This window comes from Erinaceus europaeus, chromosome 12 (assembly GCF_950295315.1).
Source record: "Erinaceus europaeus chromosome 12, mEriEur2.1, whole genome shotgun sequence".
Taxonomy (NCBI): Eukaryota; Metazoa; Chordata; class Mammalia; order Eulipotyphla; family Erinaceidae; genus Erinaceus; species Erinaceus europaeus.
The window spans coordinates 70,358,727-70,377,109 of record NC_080173.1 but is presented as its reverse complement, the minus strand read 5'-3'; the positions used below and the strand labels follow the sequence as shown (position 1 = coordinate 70,377,109).

General features: G+C 40.6%; 1 protein-coding gene across 1 annotated transcript in view; it reads right to left on the bottom strand.

The window, feature by feature from the left end:
- Window positions 1-18,383, bottom strand: part of CCT6B (chaperonin containing TCP1 subunit 6B) — a 44,224-nt gene that overhangs the window by 15,442 nt on the left and 10,399 nt on the right. The window contains exons 4-5 of the mRNA XM_060204895.1: window positions 17,158-17,331; window positions 14,309-14,413 (exon numbers count right to left, since the gene is read on the bottom strand). Of these exons, the coding sequence (XP_060060878.1) occupies window positions 14,309-14,413; window positions 17,158-17,331 (279 nt within the window). The remainder of the gene's footprint in view (window positions 1-14,308; window positions 14,414-17,157; window positions 17,332-18,383) is intronic.

The window sequence follows — 18,383 nt, the reverse complement described above, 5'->3', positions numbered from 1 at the left end:
CTTAAACACTCATATGTACCCCATTAAAGTATATTTCTATTTATGAATCATATACAACACATATTTCTTTTTTTTTAATTTTTTTAATTTTTTTATTTAAGAAAGGATTAATTAACAAAACCATAGGGTAGGAGGGGTACAACTCCACACAATTCCCACCACCCAATCTCCATATCCCACCCCCTCCCCAGTAGCTTTCCCATTCTCTATCCCTCTGGGAGCATGGACCCAGAGTTATTGTGGGTTGCAAAAGGTAGAAGGTCTGGCTTCTGTAATTGCTTCCCCGCTGAACATGGGCGTTGACTGGTCGGTCCATACTCCCAGTCTGCCTCTCTCTTTCCCTAGTAGGGTGGGTCTCTGGGAAGCTGAACTCCAGGACATATTGGTGAGGTCTTCAATCCAGGGAAGTCTGGCCGGCATCCTGATGACACCTGGAACCTGGTGACTGAAAAGAGAGTTAACATACAAAGCCAAACAAATTGTTGAGCAATCATGGACCCAAAACTTGGAAAAGTGGAGAGGAAGTATTAGGGAGGTACTCACTGCAAACTCTAGTATACTTCTGCTTTCTTACTTTGGTGCCATACTCCAAACTCAGTCAATTTCTGCTTTGCGTTTCTACTTCTTCTTCCTTTTTTTTTTTTTTTACATGTATAACATTCCCCAGATTCCCATTTAACAATACAACCCCCATTATGTCATTCATCATTTTTCATGGACCTGTATTCTCCCCACCCACCCACCCACCCCAGAGTCTTTTACTTTGGTGTAATACTCCAATTCCATTTCAGGTTCGACTTGTGTTTTCTTTTCTAATCTTGTTTTTCAACTTCGGTCTGAGAGTGAGATCATCCCGTATTCATCCTTCTGTTTCTGACTTATTTCACTCAACATGATTTTTTCAAGATCCATCCAAGATCGGCTGAAAACGGTGAAGTCACCATTTTTTACAGCTGAGTAGTATTCCATTGTGTATATGTACCACAACTTGCTCAGCCACTCATCTGTTGTTGGACACCTGGGTTGCTTCCAGGTTTTGGCTATTACAAATTGTGCTGCCAAGAACATATGTGTACACAGATCTTTTTGGATGGATGTGTTGGGTTCCTTGGGATATATCCCCAGGAGGGGAATTGCAGGGTCATAGGGTAGGTCCATTTCTAGCCTTCTGAGAGTTCTCCAGACTGTTCTCCACAGAGGTTGGACCAATTGACATTCCCACCAGCAGTGCAGGAGGGTTCCTTTGACCCCACACCCTCTCCAGCATTTGCTGCTGTTACCTTTTCTGATGTGTGACATTCTCACAGGAGTGAAGTGATATCTCATTGTTGTCTTGATTTGCATTTCTCTGACAATCAGAGACTTGGAGCATTTTTTCATGTGTTTCTCGGCCTTTTGGATCTCTTCTGTGGTGAATATTCTGTCCATGTCCTCCCCCCATTTTTGGATGGGGTTATTTGTTGTCTTGTTGTTGAGTCTGGCAAGCTCTTTATATATGTTGGTTATTAAACTCTTATCTGATGTATGGCATGTAAAGATCTTCTCCCATTCTGTGAGGGGTCTCTTGATTTGGGTAGTGGTTTCTTTTGCTGTGAAGAAGCTTTTTAATTTGATGTAGTCCCATAGGTTTATACTTGCCTTAGTCTTCCTTGTAATTGGATTCGTTTCATTGAAAATGTCTTTAAAATTTATGCGGAAAAAAGTTCTGCCAATATTTTCCTCTAAGTATCTGAAAGTTTCTGGTCTAACATCCAAGTCCTTGATCCACTTGGAATTTACTTTTGTATTTGGTGAAATACAGTGATTCAGTTTCATTCTTCTGCATGTTTCAACCCATTGTTTCCAACACCATTTGTTGAAGAGACTCTGCTTCCCCCATATAATAGTCTGGGCCCCTTTGTCAAAGATTAGATGTCCATAGGTGTGGGGGCCTAGTTCTGGGCTCTCAATTCTATTCCACTGGTCAGTGTGTCTGTTCATGTTCCAGTACCAAACAGTTTTGATGACAATGGTCCTAAAATACAATTTGAGATCTGGGAGTGTGATGCCGCCAGTTCTGTTCTTTCTTCTCAAGATTGTTTTGGCAATTCTAGGTCTTTTCTGGTTCCAGATAAACATTTGTAGCATTTTTTCTATTCTCCTAAAAAATGTGCTTGGGATCTTGATGGGGATAGCATTAAATTTGTAGATGTCTCTGGGTAATATATTCATTTTGATGATGTGAATTCTTCCAACCCATGAACATGGAATATCTTTCCACTTCTTTGTGTCTTTTTCAATTTCTTTGAGTAGTGACTCATAATTTTCAGTATACAAGTCTTTCACTTCTTTGGTTAGGTTTATTCCTAGATATTTTATTGTTTTTGTTGCTATAGAAAAAGGAACTGATTTCTGGATTTCAATTTCTTCTAACTTAGTGTTTGCATAGAGGAATGCCACTGACTTTTGAATGTTAATTTTATAGCCTGACACATTACTGTATTGCCTGATGATTTCCAAAAGCTTCTTGCTGGATTCCTTAGGTTTTTCCATGTATACTATCATGTCATCTGCAAATAAAGAGAGTTTGACTTCTTCTCTTCCAATCTGTATGCCTTTAATTCCTTGCTCCTGCCTGATTGCTAAGGCAAGAACTTCCAACACTATGTTGAATAGTAATGGTGATAGTGGGCAGCCCTGTCTAGTACCTGATCTGAGGGGAAATGCTTCCAGTTTTTCACCATTGAGTATGATGTTGGCTGTAGGTTTGCTATATATAGACTCCACTATCTTCAGGAATTTTCCATCTATTCCTATTTTTTGTAGTGGTTTGATCATAAAGGGATGTTGTATTTTGTCAAAGGCTTTCTCTGCATCTATTGATATGACCATGTGGTTTTTGGTCTTGCTTTTGTTGATGTGGTGGATCACATTGATTGATTTACATATATTAAACCAACCTTGCATGCCTGGGATAAACCCCACTTGGTCATGATGAACAATTTTTTTGATATACTGCTGTATCCGGTTGGCTAGAATTTTGTTCAATATTTTCACATCTATGTTCATCAGAGATATTGGTCTGTAGTTTTCTTTTTTGGTTGTGTCCCTGTCTGCTTTTGGTATCAGAGTGATGTTGGCTTCATAGAAGCTGGCAGGGAGTATTCCAGTGTCTTCAATCTTCTGGAAGACTTTTAAAAGGAGAGGTTTTAGTTCTTCTTTGAAGGTTTTGTAGAATTCATTTGTAAAACCATCTGGTCCAGGACTTTTATTTTTGGGAAGATTTTTGATAACTGTTTCAATTTCATTAGCTGTGATGGGCCTGTTCATGTTATCTACTTCCTCTTTACTTAGTTTTGGAAGTTGGTAGGTATCTAGGAAATCATTCATTTCTTCCAGGTTCTCTAGCTTGGTGGCATATAGTTGTTCATAGAAGCCTCGCATGATATGTTGAATTTCTGCAGTGTCTGTTGTGATTTCTCCTCTTTCATTTACTATCCGATTTATTTGGGTCTTCTCCCTTTTTTGTTTTGTGAGTCTGGCTAAAGGTTTGTCGATTTTGTTTACTCTTTCGAAGAACCAACATTTACTTTCATTAATCTTTTGTATGGTTTTCCTATTCTCAATGTTATTTATTTCTGCCCTAACTTTAGTAATTTCTGTCCTTCTGGTTGCTTTAGGATTCCTTTGTTGTTCTTCTTCTAGGTCTTTAAGATGTGCAATCAGGCTGTTTATTTGTGCCTTTTCTTGTTTCCTAATGTGTGCTTGTATAGCTATGAACTTCCCTCTTAGGACTGCTTTAGCTGTGTCCCAAATATTTTGATAGCTTGTGTCTTCATTTTCATTGAACTCTCGAAACATTTTGATTTCTTCCTTGATTTCCTCTTTGACCCAGAAGTTGTTAAGAAGTGTACTGTTGAGCTTCCACATTTTGGCACTGTTACTAATCTTTTGTTGATTGTTAAGTGTTAGTTTAATTCCACTGTGGTCTGAGAAGATGCTTGGGATGATTTCAATTCTCTTGAATTTGCTGATGCTGTCTTTGTGGCCTAACATATGGTCTATCCTTGAGAATGATCCATGCGGATTTGAGTAAAATGTGTATTCCAGTTTCTTGGGATGAATGACTCTGAAAATGTCCAATAGTTCTAGTTTATCTATCTCTTCATTTAGCTCCCTTATGTCTTTACTGATTTTCTGCCTGGATGATCTGTCAAGTTGAGATAGTGGGGTGTTGAAGTCCCCTACTATGATTGTGTTACTGTTAATATATTGCTGTAGCTCTTTCAGTAGAAGTTTGATGTATTTAGATGGCTTCTCATTGGGTGCATAGATATTAATAATTGTTAAGTCCTCTTGATTGACTGATCCTCTGAGCATTAAGTAGTGTCCATTCCTATCTTTTTTAATCTTATCTATTTTAAAGTCTATCATGTCAGATATGAGAATAGCTGTTCCTGCCCTTTTTTGTGGGCCATTGGTTTGAATGATAGTTTTCCATGCTTTCACTTTAAGTCTGTGTTTGTCTTGTTGCGTTAGGTGAGTTTCCTGTAGACAATATATTGTTGGGTTGTGTTTTCTGATCCATCTTCCTACTCTGTGTCTTTTAATAGGTGAATTCAGACCATTGACATTTATTGATATCAAAGATTGAAGATATTTTAACGCCATTCTTGTAGAGTTTTAGAGTGTTTTGATATATGTCCTATTTGTGGTGGTCTGGTTGTTTATAGGAGACCTTTCAGAACTTCTTTCAGGGCAGGCTTGGTGATGGTTGCTTCCTTCAACTGTTGCTTGTCTGAGAAGGTTTTGATGCTTCCATCTAGTCTGAATGACAATCTAGCAGGATATAGTATTCTTGGCTGAAAGCCTTTCTCATTGAGCACTCGATAGATATCTTGCCATTCTCTTCTGGCCTGTAGTGTTTGTATGGAGAAGTCTGCTGCTAATCTTATGGGTTTTCCTTTGTAGGTGACTGTTTTTCTCTTGCAGCCTTGAGGATCCTTTCTTTATCCTTATTCCTTTCCAATCTAAGTGTGACATGTCTTGGTGTCTTTAGGTCTGGGTTAATTCTGTTTGGGACCCTCTGGGCTTCTTGAATCTTTATGTCTTTGATGTTGTCTAGACTAGAGAAATTTTCAGCTATTATGGCCTGGAGAATGCTTTCTTCCTCCCCTTCTCTTTCTTCCTCTGGTAAGCCAATAATGCGTATATTGTTTCTTTTGAAGTCATCCCATAGGACTCTGTTGTTGTTTTCAGCATCTCTTAATCTCTTTTTGAGATCTCTTACTTCTTCTTTAGTTGTCTCTAATTCATCCTCAATCTTGCTAATTCTGTCTTCAGCCTCATTGATTCTATTCTCTCTGCCCTCTACTGCTTTCTGGAGTTCATCTATTTTGTTGCCCTGCTCTGATACTGTTTTAGCTTGTTCAGCTAGTTGCCTTCTTAGCTCAGCGATTTCAGCTTTCAGCTCTCTAATAACCATGAGATAATTAGAATTTTCTTCCATATTCTCATTTGTTGTTCCTGCATTTCTGATTACAATTTTTTCAAATTCTTTACTCACTCCTGTTATTATTTCCTTAGCTAATGTTTGGATGTTGAACTCGTTGTTTTGTGCTTCACCCTCTGGAGGACTTTTAGCTGGACTCTTGTCCTGGTTTGAGTCTCCAATATTTTTTTTTCTTGTTGTTTTAACCATTTTATATAAGTTAACAGTTTTTTCAATCCCTGAGTTGGAGTTCAGTGGTGTAAAAGCCTTTTTTTTTTTCCCCTGTAGGCTATGGGAGTCTGAGGGCTTTTAAACTATCAATAGGCTTCTTAGCTTAATCACTGACTCCTGACCAAGAGATAAAGCAGGGTGTGGCAGAGATAATCCAGTGGTTATGCAAAGAGACTTTCACAGCCCATCAGCTATGCCACCGAGGTATAGTTCTTCTCCTGAGTTTCCCGGTTAGATCTCTGTACCCTGGTGTACCCTGGTGTCCCTCCCTGTTGCTGCACCAGATTCTGAGGGTAGTAGCAATGGAGACTCAGAGTTGCACTTGGTGAGTCTCTGGGGAGTCCTTTCCTCCCTTCAGCTGTCCCCTTGTTGGTGGAGCAGACTGGAGGTGGTGTCTCCACTGACAAACTGTTGAACTGTTAGCAGTCACTTAGTCTCTCCTTAGGCCCCTCTCTCCTCTCTGTCACCAGCCACGTGTGTTTGTACTCACGGGTGATTTACTGGGTTTCTGTGGTCATTCTAGTCCTGTCTTGTTTCAGTCCGGGTGGTCTCCTTTGGTATTCCTAGTTGATCCGGGAGAGGAGAGGAGAGAAAGCGATCTGCTGCTCGTAGCTCCGCCTCCGGAAGTCGAATCTCACAACACATATTTCTACACATCAAATAAGTTCAATATTTTTTTGTTTTTGCGTCCAGGGTTATTGCTAGGGCTCCCTGACTGCACTACAAATCCACTGCTCCTAGAGGCTATTTTGTTTTTAATATTTATTTATTTTCCCTTTTGTTGCCCTTTTTATTGTTGTTGTACTTATTATTGTTATTGGTGTCGTCGTTGTAGGATAGGACAGAGAGAAAGGGAGAAAGGAAGGGAAGGCAGAGAGGGCGAGGGAAAGGCACCTAAAGACCTGCTTCACCGCCTGTAAAGTGACTGTTCTGCAGGTGGGGACCTGGGGGCTCAAACGGGGATCTTTACTCTGGTTCTTGCGCTTTGTGCCACAAGCGCTTAACCTGCTATACACCGTCCAACTTCTAAAGGCTACTTTTTTCTCCCCTTTTTTGTTGCCCTTGTTGTTTTATTGTTGTTGTTACTTTTATTGTATTTGTTGGGTAGGACAGAGAGAAGTCGAGAGAAGAGGAGAAGACAGAGAGGGGGAGAGAAAGACACCTGTAGACCCGCTTCACCACTTGTGAAGGACCCCCAAAGGTGGGGAGCCGGGGATTGAACCGGGATCTTTAAGCTGGCCCTTGTGCTTAGCAGCATGTGCGCTTAACCCGCTGTGCTACCGCCGAGCCCCCAAGTTTAATAATTAAACATAACTATAAGGGCATTACAACTTTTTAAAATATTTATTTACTCCCTTTGGTTGCCCTTGTTGTTTTATTTTTGTAGTTATTATTGTTGTCATCGTTATTAGATAATTAATTGTTGTAGTTATTGTTGTCGTCATTGTTGGATAGGACAGAGAGAAATGGAGAGAGATGGGAAAGACAGAGAAGGGGAGAGAAAGATAGACACCTGCAGACCTGCTTCACTGCCTGTGAAGCGACTCCCCTGCAGGTGGGGAGCCAGGGACTTCAACAGGGATCCTTACTCCAGGATCCTTGCGCTTTGCAACACCTGTGCTTAACCCGCTGCGTTAAAGCCCGACTCCTGGGCATTACAACTTTTTAATCTCATTATATTATTCCAATTTATAACTGAATGTGAAGATATTTTATTTCAGAAAATATAACAGTAGGGTTGAGGAGGGTAGTATAATGGTTATGAAAATAGAATTTCATGCCTGAGGCCCCAAAGTCCCAGGTTCAATATTCGGCACCACCATAAGCCAGAGCTGAGTAGTGTTCTGTTGCCTCTCTCTCCTTCTCTCTCTCTCTTCGTTTTTCGCTCGCTCGCTTGCTCTGCTTCTCTCTCAAAAATAAAATATTATAATATTATAAAAGAAAATATAACAGTAGCTGGGGAGTTGGCTCAGCTGGTAGAACACAGGATTTATATGTGTTGATGCTCAGCTCCACACACTGCAGAGTGAAGCAATGCTCTGGTCTACCTCCCCTTTTCCACCATGAAATACACCTTTAAAAAGAAAGGGGGGGGGGGGGAGTCGGTTGGGTTAAGCGCAAGTGGTGCAAAGCGCAAGGATCCAGTGTAAGGATCCCGGTTGGAGCCCCCCGCTCCCCACCTGTAGGGGAGTCGCTTCACAGGCGGTGGAGCAGGTCTGCAGGTGTCTGTCTTTCTCTCTCCCGTCTCTGTTTTCCCCCTCCTCTCTCCATTTCTCTCTGTCCTATCCAACAACGACGACAACAACTACAACAACAAGGACAACAAAAGGGAATAAATATTAAAAAAAAGAATGAAAAAAAAGAAAGAAGGGGAGTCGAGCGGTAGCGCAGCGGGTTAAGCGCACGTGGCACAAAGCGCAAGGGCCAGTGTAAGGGTCCCGGTTCGAGCCCTCGGCTCCCCACCTGCAGGGGAGTCGCTTCACAGGCGGTGAAGCAGGTCTGCGGGTGTTTCTCTCCCCCTCTCTGTCTTCCCCTCCTCTCTCCATTTTTCTCTGTCCTATCCAACAACAACAATAACTATAACAACAATAAAACAAGGGCAACAAAAGGGAAAATAAATAATAAAAAATAAAAATAAAAAATAAAACAAGAGGGGACCAGACTATAGCACAGTGGCTCCAAATGCAAGGACATGCGTAAGGATCCTGATTGAAATCCCCGGTTCCTCACCTGCAAAGGGAGGCACTTCACAAGCGGTGAAGCAGGTCTGCAGGTATCTATCTTTCTCTCCCCCTCTCTGTCTTCCCCTCCTCTCTCAATTTCTCTCTGTCCTATCCAACAACAATGATAGCAATAAAAACAATGATGACAACAACGATAAACAACAAGGGCAACAAAAGAGAAAAAATGGCCTCCAGGAGCAGTGGATTCATAGTGCAGGCACTGAGCCCCAGAAATAACCCTGGAGGGAAAAAAATTTCTCTTAAAAATAAATAAATAGGGGGGAGAATACAGGTCCAAAAAAGATGACAGAGTACCTAGTGGGGGTTGTATTGTTATATGGAAAACTGAGAAATGTTATGCACGAACAAACTATTGTATTTACTGTCGGATGTAAAATATTAATTTCCCAATATAATTTTTTAAAAATAAAAATAAATAAAATAAAACAAGAACCTCTAAGTTGTCTACAACTGCATCTTCACGTCTTCCTTAATCAGTCTCTCTCTTTTTGTCACTTACTGGACAGAGACAGAGAGAAATCAAGAGGGAAGGGGCAGATAGAGAGCAAGAGAGAGAAGAGACACCTGCAGTATTGCTTCACCATTCATGAAGCTTTGCTGCAGCAGGTGGGAAAGAGGGGCTTAAACCCAGGTCCTTGTGCATGGTAACAATGTGCTCAACCAGGTGCACTACCACCCAGTCCTATAACCAGTCTTTCTTAATCCCATTTTTAATTATCTGCTAAGGTCATCATTTTTCTGAAATCTAACAATTTTCAGAATAAAAATATTTACTCAAACTCTCAGCAGAATATTGCACAGATGATTATTTTCTCCTTGGAAATGTTCTTCACTGGGAGTCTTGAGGTAACGCTTGGGTTGAGCACACGTGGCTCGATGTGCAAGGACCCCACCTGCAGGGGAGTTGATTCAGGTGTCTTTCTCTCTCCCTGTCTTCCCCTCCTCTCTCCATTTCTGTTCTATCCAACAACAACAACAACAACAACATCAATAACAACAATAATAACTACAACAACAACTAAAAAAAAAGGGCAACAAAAGGGAAAATAAAATTAAAAACGTTCTTCACTGAGCTTCTGTGCTATTACTTTCGGTTGTCCTCCTATCACAATGACCACCCCTTCTCAATCTTTTTGAACCCTCCTCGTCTTCTCATTTTCTTTTTTTTTAATATTTATTTTACTTATTTATTCCCTTTGGTTGCCCTTGTTTGTTTGTTTTTTTGTTGTTGTTATTGTGGTTATTACTATTGTCATCGTTGTTGGATAGGACCGAGAGAAATGGAGAGAAGACGGGGAAGACAGAGAGGGGGAGAGAAAGATAGACACCTGTAGACCTGCTTTACCGCCTGTGAAGCGACTCCCCTGCAGGTGGGGAGCCGGGGGCTCGAACCGGGATCCTTACGCTGGTCCTTGTGCTTTGCGCCACCTGTGCTTAACCCGCTGCGCTACAGCCCGACTCCCTTCTTCTCATTTTCTAAACATCAGCGTCTTTAAGGCTCAATCCTTGGAATTTCCAGGGCTCAACCCTTATACTTTCCCTTTTCTCTGTCTATATTCACTTCCTAGATGATCTCATTAGCACTCAGTCTTAAATCATTCAGAAATTGATAATTCCCAAATATTTATTTCCAGTTCAGACCTCTATTCTGAACTCCAAACAAATCTCTCTACCCCTTATCCAGCATCTCTAAGTGGATGCCTAAAATAATAAAATTGCCCAAAGTGAGCTCTCATTCCCTAAAGGTGCTCTTCTTGGTTTCTCTATCTCTAACTTGCAGTTAGAATTCACGAGCCCCCGGCTCCCCACCTGCAGGGGAGTCGCTTCACAAGCGTTGAAGCAGGTCTGCAGATATCTATCTTTCTCTCCCCCTCTGTCTTCCCTTCCTCTCTCGATTTCTCTCTGTCCTACCCAACAACAATGACATCAATAAGAACAACAATAATAACTACAACAAGGCAACAAAAAGGGAATAAATAAATAAGTACTAAAAAAAAAAAAAAGAATAAAGCACAAGGGCCAGCCTAAGGATCCCAGTTCGAGCCCCCGGCTCCCCACGTGCAGGGGGATCGCTTCACAAGCGGTGAAGCACGTCTGCAGGTGTCTATCTTTCTCTCCTTCTATCTTCCCTTCCTCTCTCCATTTCTTTCTGTCCTATCCAACAATGACAACATCAATAACAACAACAATAACTACAACAATAAAAAAAAAAAAACAAGGGCAGGGAGTCGGGCAGTAGCACAGTGGTTAAGCGCAGGTGGTACAAAGCACAAGGACCAACATAAGGATCCTGGTTCAAGCTCCCGGCTCCCCACATGTAGGAGAGTTGCTTCACAGGCGGTGAAGCAGGTCTGCAGGTGTCTTTCTCTATCCCTCTCTGTCTCCCTCTCCTCTCTCCATTTCTCTCTGTCCTATCCAACAATGAAGACATCAATAACAACAATAATAATAAATACAACAATAAAACAACAAGGGCAACAAAAAGGGGAAATGAATAAATATTTTAAAAAACAAGGGTAACAAAAGGGAATAAATAAATATTAAAGAAAAAAAGAATTCACAACCAGAATTTTTTAAGGGGGCTAAGAGATAGCTCAGCACGTAGAGAAGAAGCCTTATCATGAGTGAGGTCCTGGGCTCAATGTCTGGCACTACAAGGGTGCAACATAGCCAACACCAAGAAAATTAAAAGGATATATCAGACAAGAAGCTAATAACCAAAATATATAAAGAGCTCACCAAACTCAGCAACAAAAAAACAAATGACCCCATCCAAAAATGGGGAGAAGATATGAACAGAATATTCTCCATAGAAGAGGTCCAAAAGGCCAATAAACATGAAAAAATGCTCCAACTAATTGTCAGAGAAATGCAAATAAAGACAACAATGAGATACCACTTCACTCCTGCAAGAATGTCATGTATCAGAAAAGGTAGCAGCAACAAATGCTGGAGAGATTGTGGGGACAAAGGATCCCTCCTGCATTCCTAGTGGGAATGCAAATTAGTTCAACCCATGCAGAGAGCAGTCTGGAGAACTCTCAGAAGGTTAGAAGTAAATGTTTCAGGAGTCCTGAGATTCCCAAACAGACATGATGACCCTAGACCTCAAATAAATCCCTCTCTCCATTGTTACCGGTCATTCCTATCAGGAACAACACAATAGACCACTTTGTGGGCCCCCATAGGACCTTGCCCTCAACTTGAATCAACAATGGTAGAAAATGTTCCATCCTCCAAAAGGAAGCTGGACAATATACTCTATGCTACACCTGAGGAAAAGGGGTCCTGATATTGGGGCAGCTAGAAACGTTCCTACTCATGACCACAGAATGTGAGCTCAGATCTACAGAGATGCAGAGGCTCCGAAGCTGAATATGAGCCCCAGATCACATCAGATCGATGGGGTTTATAGTCAACAATATTTATACCCCTTTCCCATATTTGGGAGCTACTCTCTTCCCTGATCCAGCTTTCTAGTCCTTCTGCCAGCCATGATATCATTTCCCCAGACAATAATTAGGATCCACCTGCATATCAGATTTCAGGCTCAGGCAAAAAACAAAATAAACAAACAAGAAAAAACACTAGTATAGCCTTTGGAATATAACTAAAATATATCTACTGGCTGTCTACAAAATGGAGGACCTCCCAACTCTTCATCTGTACTATTCCAGCCTTTAGGTCCATGATTAGTCAACAATTTATTTGGCTTTGTATGTTAACTCTCTTTTCAGCCACCAGGTTCCAGATGCTAGTATGATGCTGACCAGACTTCCCTGGACAGACAACCCCACCAATGCACCCTAGAGCTCTGCTTCCCCAGAGCCCTTCCCCACTAGGGAAAGAGAAAGAGAGGCTGGGAGTATGGATCAACCTGTCAATGCCCATGTTCAGCGGGGAAGCAATTACAGAAGCCAGACCTTCCACCTTGGGTCCATACTCCCAGAGGGTTAAAGAATAGAAAAGCTATCAGGGGAGGGGATAGGATACACAGTTCTGGTGGTGGGAATTGTGTGAAGTTGTACCCCTCTTATCCTATGGTTTAGTCAATGTTTCCTTGTTATAAATAAAAAATTAAATAAAAAAATAGTTTGAGGGTGGTCCAGGAGGTGGTGTAGTGGCTAAGGCACCAGAATCTCAAGCATGAAGTCCTGAATTCGATCCCCAACAGCACATGTACCAGAGTGATGGCTGGTTCTTTCTCTCCTCCTATCTTTCTCATGAATAAATAAATTCTTTAAAAAAAATAGTTTGAGGGATTAAAAAAAAAGAAGAAGAAGAAGAAAAAAAAAAGAAGTGAACCTTCCCTATGATCCTGCAATTCTTCTGGGGAAATATCCTAAAGAACCATACTTATCCAAAAAGATTTGTGTATATCTGTGTTCTTAGCAGCACACTCTGTAATAGCCAAAAACTGGAAGCAACCCAGGTGTCCAACAACAGATGAGTGGCTGAATAAGTTGTGGTATATATACACAATGAAATACTACTCAGCTATTTAAAATGGTGAATTCACCTTCTTTACCCCATCTTGGATGGAGCTTGAAGATATTATGTGAAAGGCAGAGAACTATGCAAACAGACTCTCATGCCTGAGGCTACAAAGTTCCAGGTTCAGTTCTCACACCACCATAAGCCAGAACTAAACAGTGCTCTGGCAATAAAAAATAAAATAAAATAAAATAAAAAGAATATCATGTTAAGTGTGAGATAAATTAGAAACAAAAGGATGAATATGGGATGATCTCACTCATAGACAGAAGTTGAAAACAAGATCAGAAGGGAAAACACTAAGCATAACTTGGACTAGAGTTGGTATAATGCACCAAAGTAAAAGACTGGGGTTGGGAAGGGACGGTTCAGGTCCTGAAACATGATGACAATGGAGGACCTAGTGGGGGTTGTATTGTTATGTGGAAATGTTATACATGTGCAAACTATTGTATTTTACTGTCAACTGTAAAATATTAATGTCCCCCTCTCACCACCCCCCCGCGGTAGCGCAGCAGGCTAAGCGCACATGGCACTAAGCACAAAAAGCAGCATAAGGATCCTGGTTTGAGCCCAGGCTCCCCAACTATAGGGGGGTCGCTTCACAGGCGGGTCTGTGTCTATCTCTCTCTCCCTGTCTGTCTTCCCTTCCTCTCTCAGTTTCTCTCTGTCCTATCCAACAACGACAGCAGCAACAACTTTTTCCTCTTATTGTACCCTGGGCACACTGGAGCAGCACCACACAGTTCTACTTCAGGTCTTTTCAAATGTCATTCATTCCCTCTACTTAGCACACTCTTATTCCAAAGAGTTACATGGCAAGCTCTCTCAATTCTTTAAGATTCTATTTTGTATGAGATGGTTTTACATGGGAGAGAAAGCATGAAGTCATAGCATGACTCTGCTGCATGCGGCATCAGGCACCAAACCTGGAACATCAGGCATTTAAGTCCCAAGCTCTGTAAGATGAATGATTCCCACAGACATAGACTCCCTTATTTCTTCAGATACCACCTAGTTTTCTAGTTTCTTTCACAACAACCTTCCAGACTCTCCACAGTTATACACATATCCACACATAATGTTACTTCAGCCTTTTCACAGCTCTATTTTCACTTATTATCTCTTTCAACTAAAAATGTAAGCTTGTTAGAGGAAGAAATTATTTTCCTTATTCTTCACTACTACCATCTAAATCATTGACTGGTTCATGACAAATATCCAAATAATGAATGTTGAATTAAAATATTAATGTCAAATAAAATTAATTAATGAAATTCATTACAAATTGAATAGAAGTCATTAGAAAGACTACTTGAATATTATCAAGTATTCTAAAATCTATGTATTTTTGTGTTTATATAATTTACTTTGTATCTGTTTCTGATTTATGCTTCATCTCCACAATTTCTACCATGAAGAGATCAATAGGATAACCTGGTCTTCTAACAGCCAAAACAGAATCAACCACAGCCTAAAAGAGAAAAAAATAAAATCAGTAAATTATTTGGTCTACTAAAAGAAGTTACTGGTCTATCTAACCTATCACCATACTAAGCAGGTAAAGGGCTTCAGGATGCAAAACATAGGACACTCTACACCTGTCTCTCTACCACCACCACCCCACCTTGTTAAATAAAATAAGTAAAATAAAATAGTTCTTTCATAACATCAGAAGCAAATGAGGACTCTAACCAGACAGCATGAAGATTCTGGACCATTTGATATATGTATTCGAACATTAGAAAGCAGTCTTTATTTGGACTTAACTCAGTGAACATCTGCCTAATCCTAATCTGATTTTACAATTAAGTGTTCTTATTCATTAAGAGAACTGACCAGAAATAACTCAGATATTCAAATCATTTGACATTTATATTTCTAAAAGCAAATTAGTAAGATTGCTTTCTAATTTATATGTCAAAAGCTTCTGAATTTGGCTGTTATGAATGTATCATTCCTAATATACTAATACATTTAAGTGCCATAAATAGCAAGGCTGAGGAGCAATGATATCAGCAAACTACAGATATCTTTTTTTTTTTTTGTCTCCAGGGTTATTGCTGGGGCTCAGTGCCTGCACCATGAATCCACTGCTCGTAGAGGCCATTTGTTTTCCCCTTTTGTTGCCCTTGTTGTAGCCTTGTTGTGATTATTACTGTTGATGATGTTGTTCATTGTTGGATAGGACAAAGAGAAATCGAGAGAGGAGGGGAAGACAGAGAGGGGGAGAGGAAGACACCTGCAGACCTCTTCACCACTTGTGAAGCGACTCCCCCCACAGGTGGGGAGCCAGGGGCTCGAACCAGGATCCTTATGCCTTGCACTTTACGCCACGTGCGCTTAACCCGCTGCCCTACCGCCTGACCCCCATAGATATCTTTATTAACTACTTTTCCACTGATAAGTCTTCCAAAACATTATCTTTATATTACAAATATTCGACCTTTAGAAATAAACAGTAGAAATATGCATTCTGAGATCTGAATATCATCACTCATATCAATCATGTTCCATTAAAATAATAACCTTAAGCAGTAGCGCAGCAGGTTAAGCACAGGTGGCAAAGCGCAAGGACCAGCGTAAGGATCCTGGCTTGAGCCCCTGGCTCCCCACCTGCAGGTGGGTCACTTTATAAGCAGTGAAGCAGGTCTGCAGGTGTCTGTCTTTTTCTCCCCCTCTCTGTCTTCCCCTCCTCTATTTCTCTATGTCCTATCCAACAACAACAGCATCAATAATAACTACAACAATAAAACAACAAGGGCAACAAAAGGGAATAAATAAATATTTAACTAATAATAATAATAATAACCTTAGGCTGGCAATAGCTCATCTGAATGGTGTGTCTGCTTTGTCATGTACAGGATCAGGTTCAAGCCCAGGCCCCAGTATACTGAGAAAAGTTTCAGTGCTGTAGTATCTTTCCTTCTCTCCCTCTATTTCTCTAGCTGAAAAGCTCAGCTTGGAGTGGTGAACTCCCAGAGATAACAAAATAGATATAAATGGTAATCTGGTCAGGGGAGATAGCATAAAGGTTATGCAAAAGACTTGCATTTCTCAAGATCTGAGATCCCAGGTTCAATCCCCAGCACCACCATAAACCAGAGCTGAGCAGTGCTCTGGTAAACAACAATAGTAAATGGAAACCCTAAAAACTACAATGTACACTACCAAAACAACTCTCTACATCTTATCTCACATAGTAAATAGAGACATCTAGGTTTACAAGAGCAGTACCCCAGAACAGTGGCTTCCACAGAGGATAAGCCATAGGCAGCCAGGAGCAAAAGGAATAGTAGGACACTTGTGACAAATTGCACATACTATTCTTTTTTTTCTTTCTTTCTTTATTTTTTAAATATTTATTTATTCCCTTCTGTTGCCCTTGTTGTTTTATTGTTGTCATTGTTGAATAAGACAGAGAGAAATGGAGAGAGGAGGGGAAGACAGAGAGGGGGAGAGAAAGACAGACACCTGCAGACCTGCTTCACCTCCTATGAAGTGACTCCCCTGCAGGTGGGGAGCCAGGGGCTCAAACCGTGATCTTGCTCCGGTCCTTGAGCTTTGCACCACCGGCGCTTAACCCACTGAGCTACCGCCCAACTCCCTTTATTTATTTTCCCTTTTGTTGCCCTTGTTTTCTTTTGTTTTTTTAAGATTTTATTTATTTATGAAAAAGATAGGAGGAGAAAGAACCAGACATCACTACTCTGGCACATGTACTGCTGGGGATCAAACTCCAAAAAGTCCAAAGCTTTATCACTGCGCCACCTCCTGGACCACCCTTGTCTTTTTATTGTTGTTGTAGTTATTATTGTTGTTGTTACTGATGTCTTCGTTGTTAGATAGGACAGAGAGAAATGGAGAGAAGAGGGGAAGACAGTAAGGGGGAGAGAAAGACAGACACCTGCAGACCTGATGCACCACATGTGAAGCGACTCCCCTGCAGGTGGGGAGCCAGGGGCTCGAACCGGGATTCTTACACTGGTCCTTGAGCTTCGCACCACATGCTGTGCTACCGACCGACTCCCGGCACATATTAATCTGACTAACAAAATCTCATCTATAAATAAGTCTACAAAGGTTGGTCTTCCATATTTTATCTTACATTCAAAAGGATCGTTTATCTTATAGGTAACCAATTATCTCAAGGAAAAAGAAAAAGATTACAATGAGTGAGGTTATATTAATTCTGAATGTGGAAATTTAATCACTTACCTCTGTCAACACATCAGCTAGTTCAGCATGAACTTTAGTTCGCAGTGATGTTCTTGCCACATCTAAGAGGAAATCTCTTTTCATCTCTTTTTCAACTTTAACTTCTTCTAAAACTTGAAGTGCTTTTATCTTTGCTGCGTCAAATCCTTCAGCTATTATTCTAGGATGCAGGCCCTATTATGTCAACATAAAACTATAAGTAAGTCATCTAAAATGAAGATGACCATCCTCTGCTACTAATACATATATCAAAAAAATAATATTGCCCACATAAATGCACTAAATTAGTGTACTGTATAATTTTAAGTCATTTATCTGTGCTTCATATTTAAAGCAATCTCAAACCTACAGAAAAATTAAATCCAGCACAAAAAACTATAAAAGCCTTTTTTATTTCTAAAAATTAATTTATAGTTATGTGGTACCCTTCTGAACCGACAGACAGAAACACACACACCAAAAAAAAGAAAAAGAGAAGAGGGTGGTCTGAGGTGGGGCAGTGGATAATGCATTGGACTCTCAAGCATAAGGTCCTGAATTCAATCCCCAGCAACACACGTACCAGAGTGATGTCTGGTTCTCTTACTATACACACACACACACATATATATATATCCCCTCCTAGCCCTCTCTTTAACATGTATATACCTCTATAGGGGGGCCACTTCACAAGTGGTGAAGCAGGTCTGCAGGTGTCTCTCTATCTCCCCCTCTCAGCCTTTCTATCTCCCCCATCCCTCTCAATTTCTCTCTGTACTATATAATTAAAAAAAAAAATGGCCATCAGGAACAGTGGATGTGTATGCTGTCACTGAGCTCTAGTGATAACCCTGGAAGCAAAAAAAGAACGAAGACAGAAAAGAGAGATTCTCTACAGAATAGATCTTTACATGCCACATATTGGACAAAGGGCTAATAATCAAAATATATTTTAAAAACTGTATCTAAAAATGAGGAGAGGATATATGGACAGAATCTTTACCAAAGAGATCCATAAAGACAACAGACATATGAAAATATGCTCTCAAAGTCATTGATTGTTAGAGAAATGCAAATAAAGACAATGAGATTTCACTTTTTACCTGTGAGAATGTCATACATTAGAAAAGACAGTAACAGAGACCGGGCAGTGGCACACTGGATTAAGAGCACATAGTATGAAGCTCAAGAACCTGTACAAGGGTCCCGATTGGAGACCCCACCTTCCCACCTGCGGGGGGGGTCAC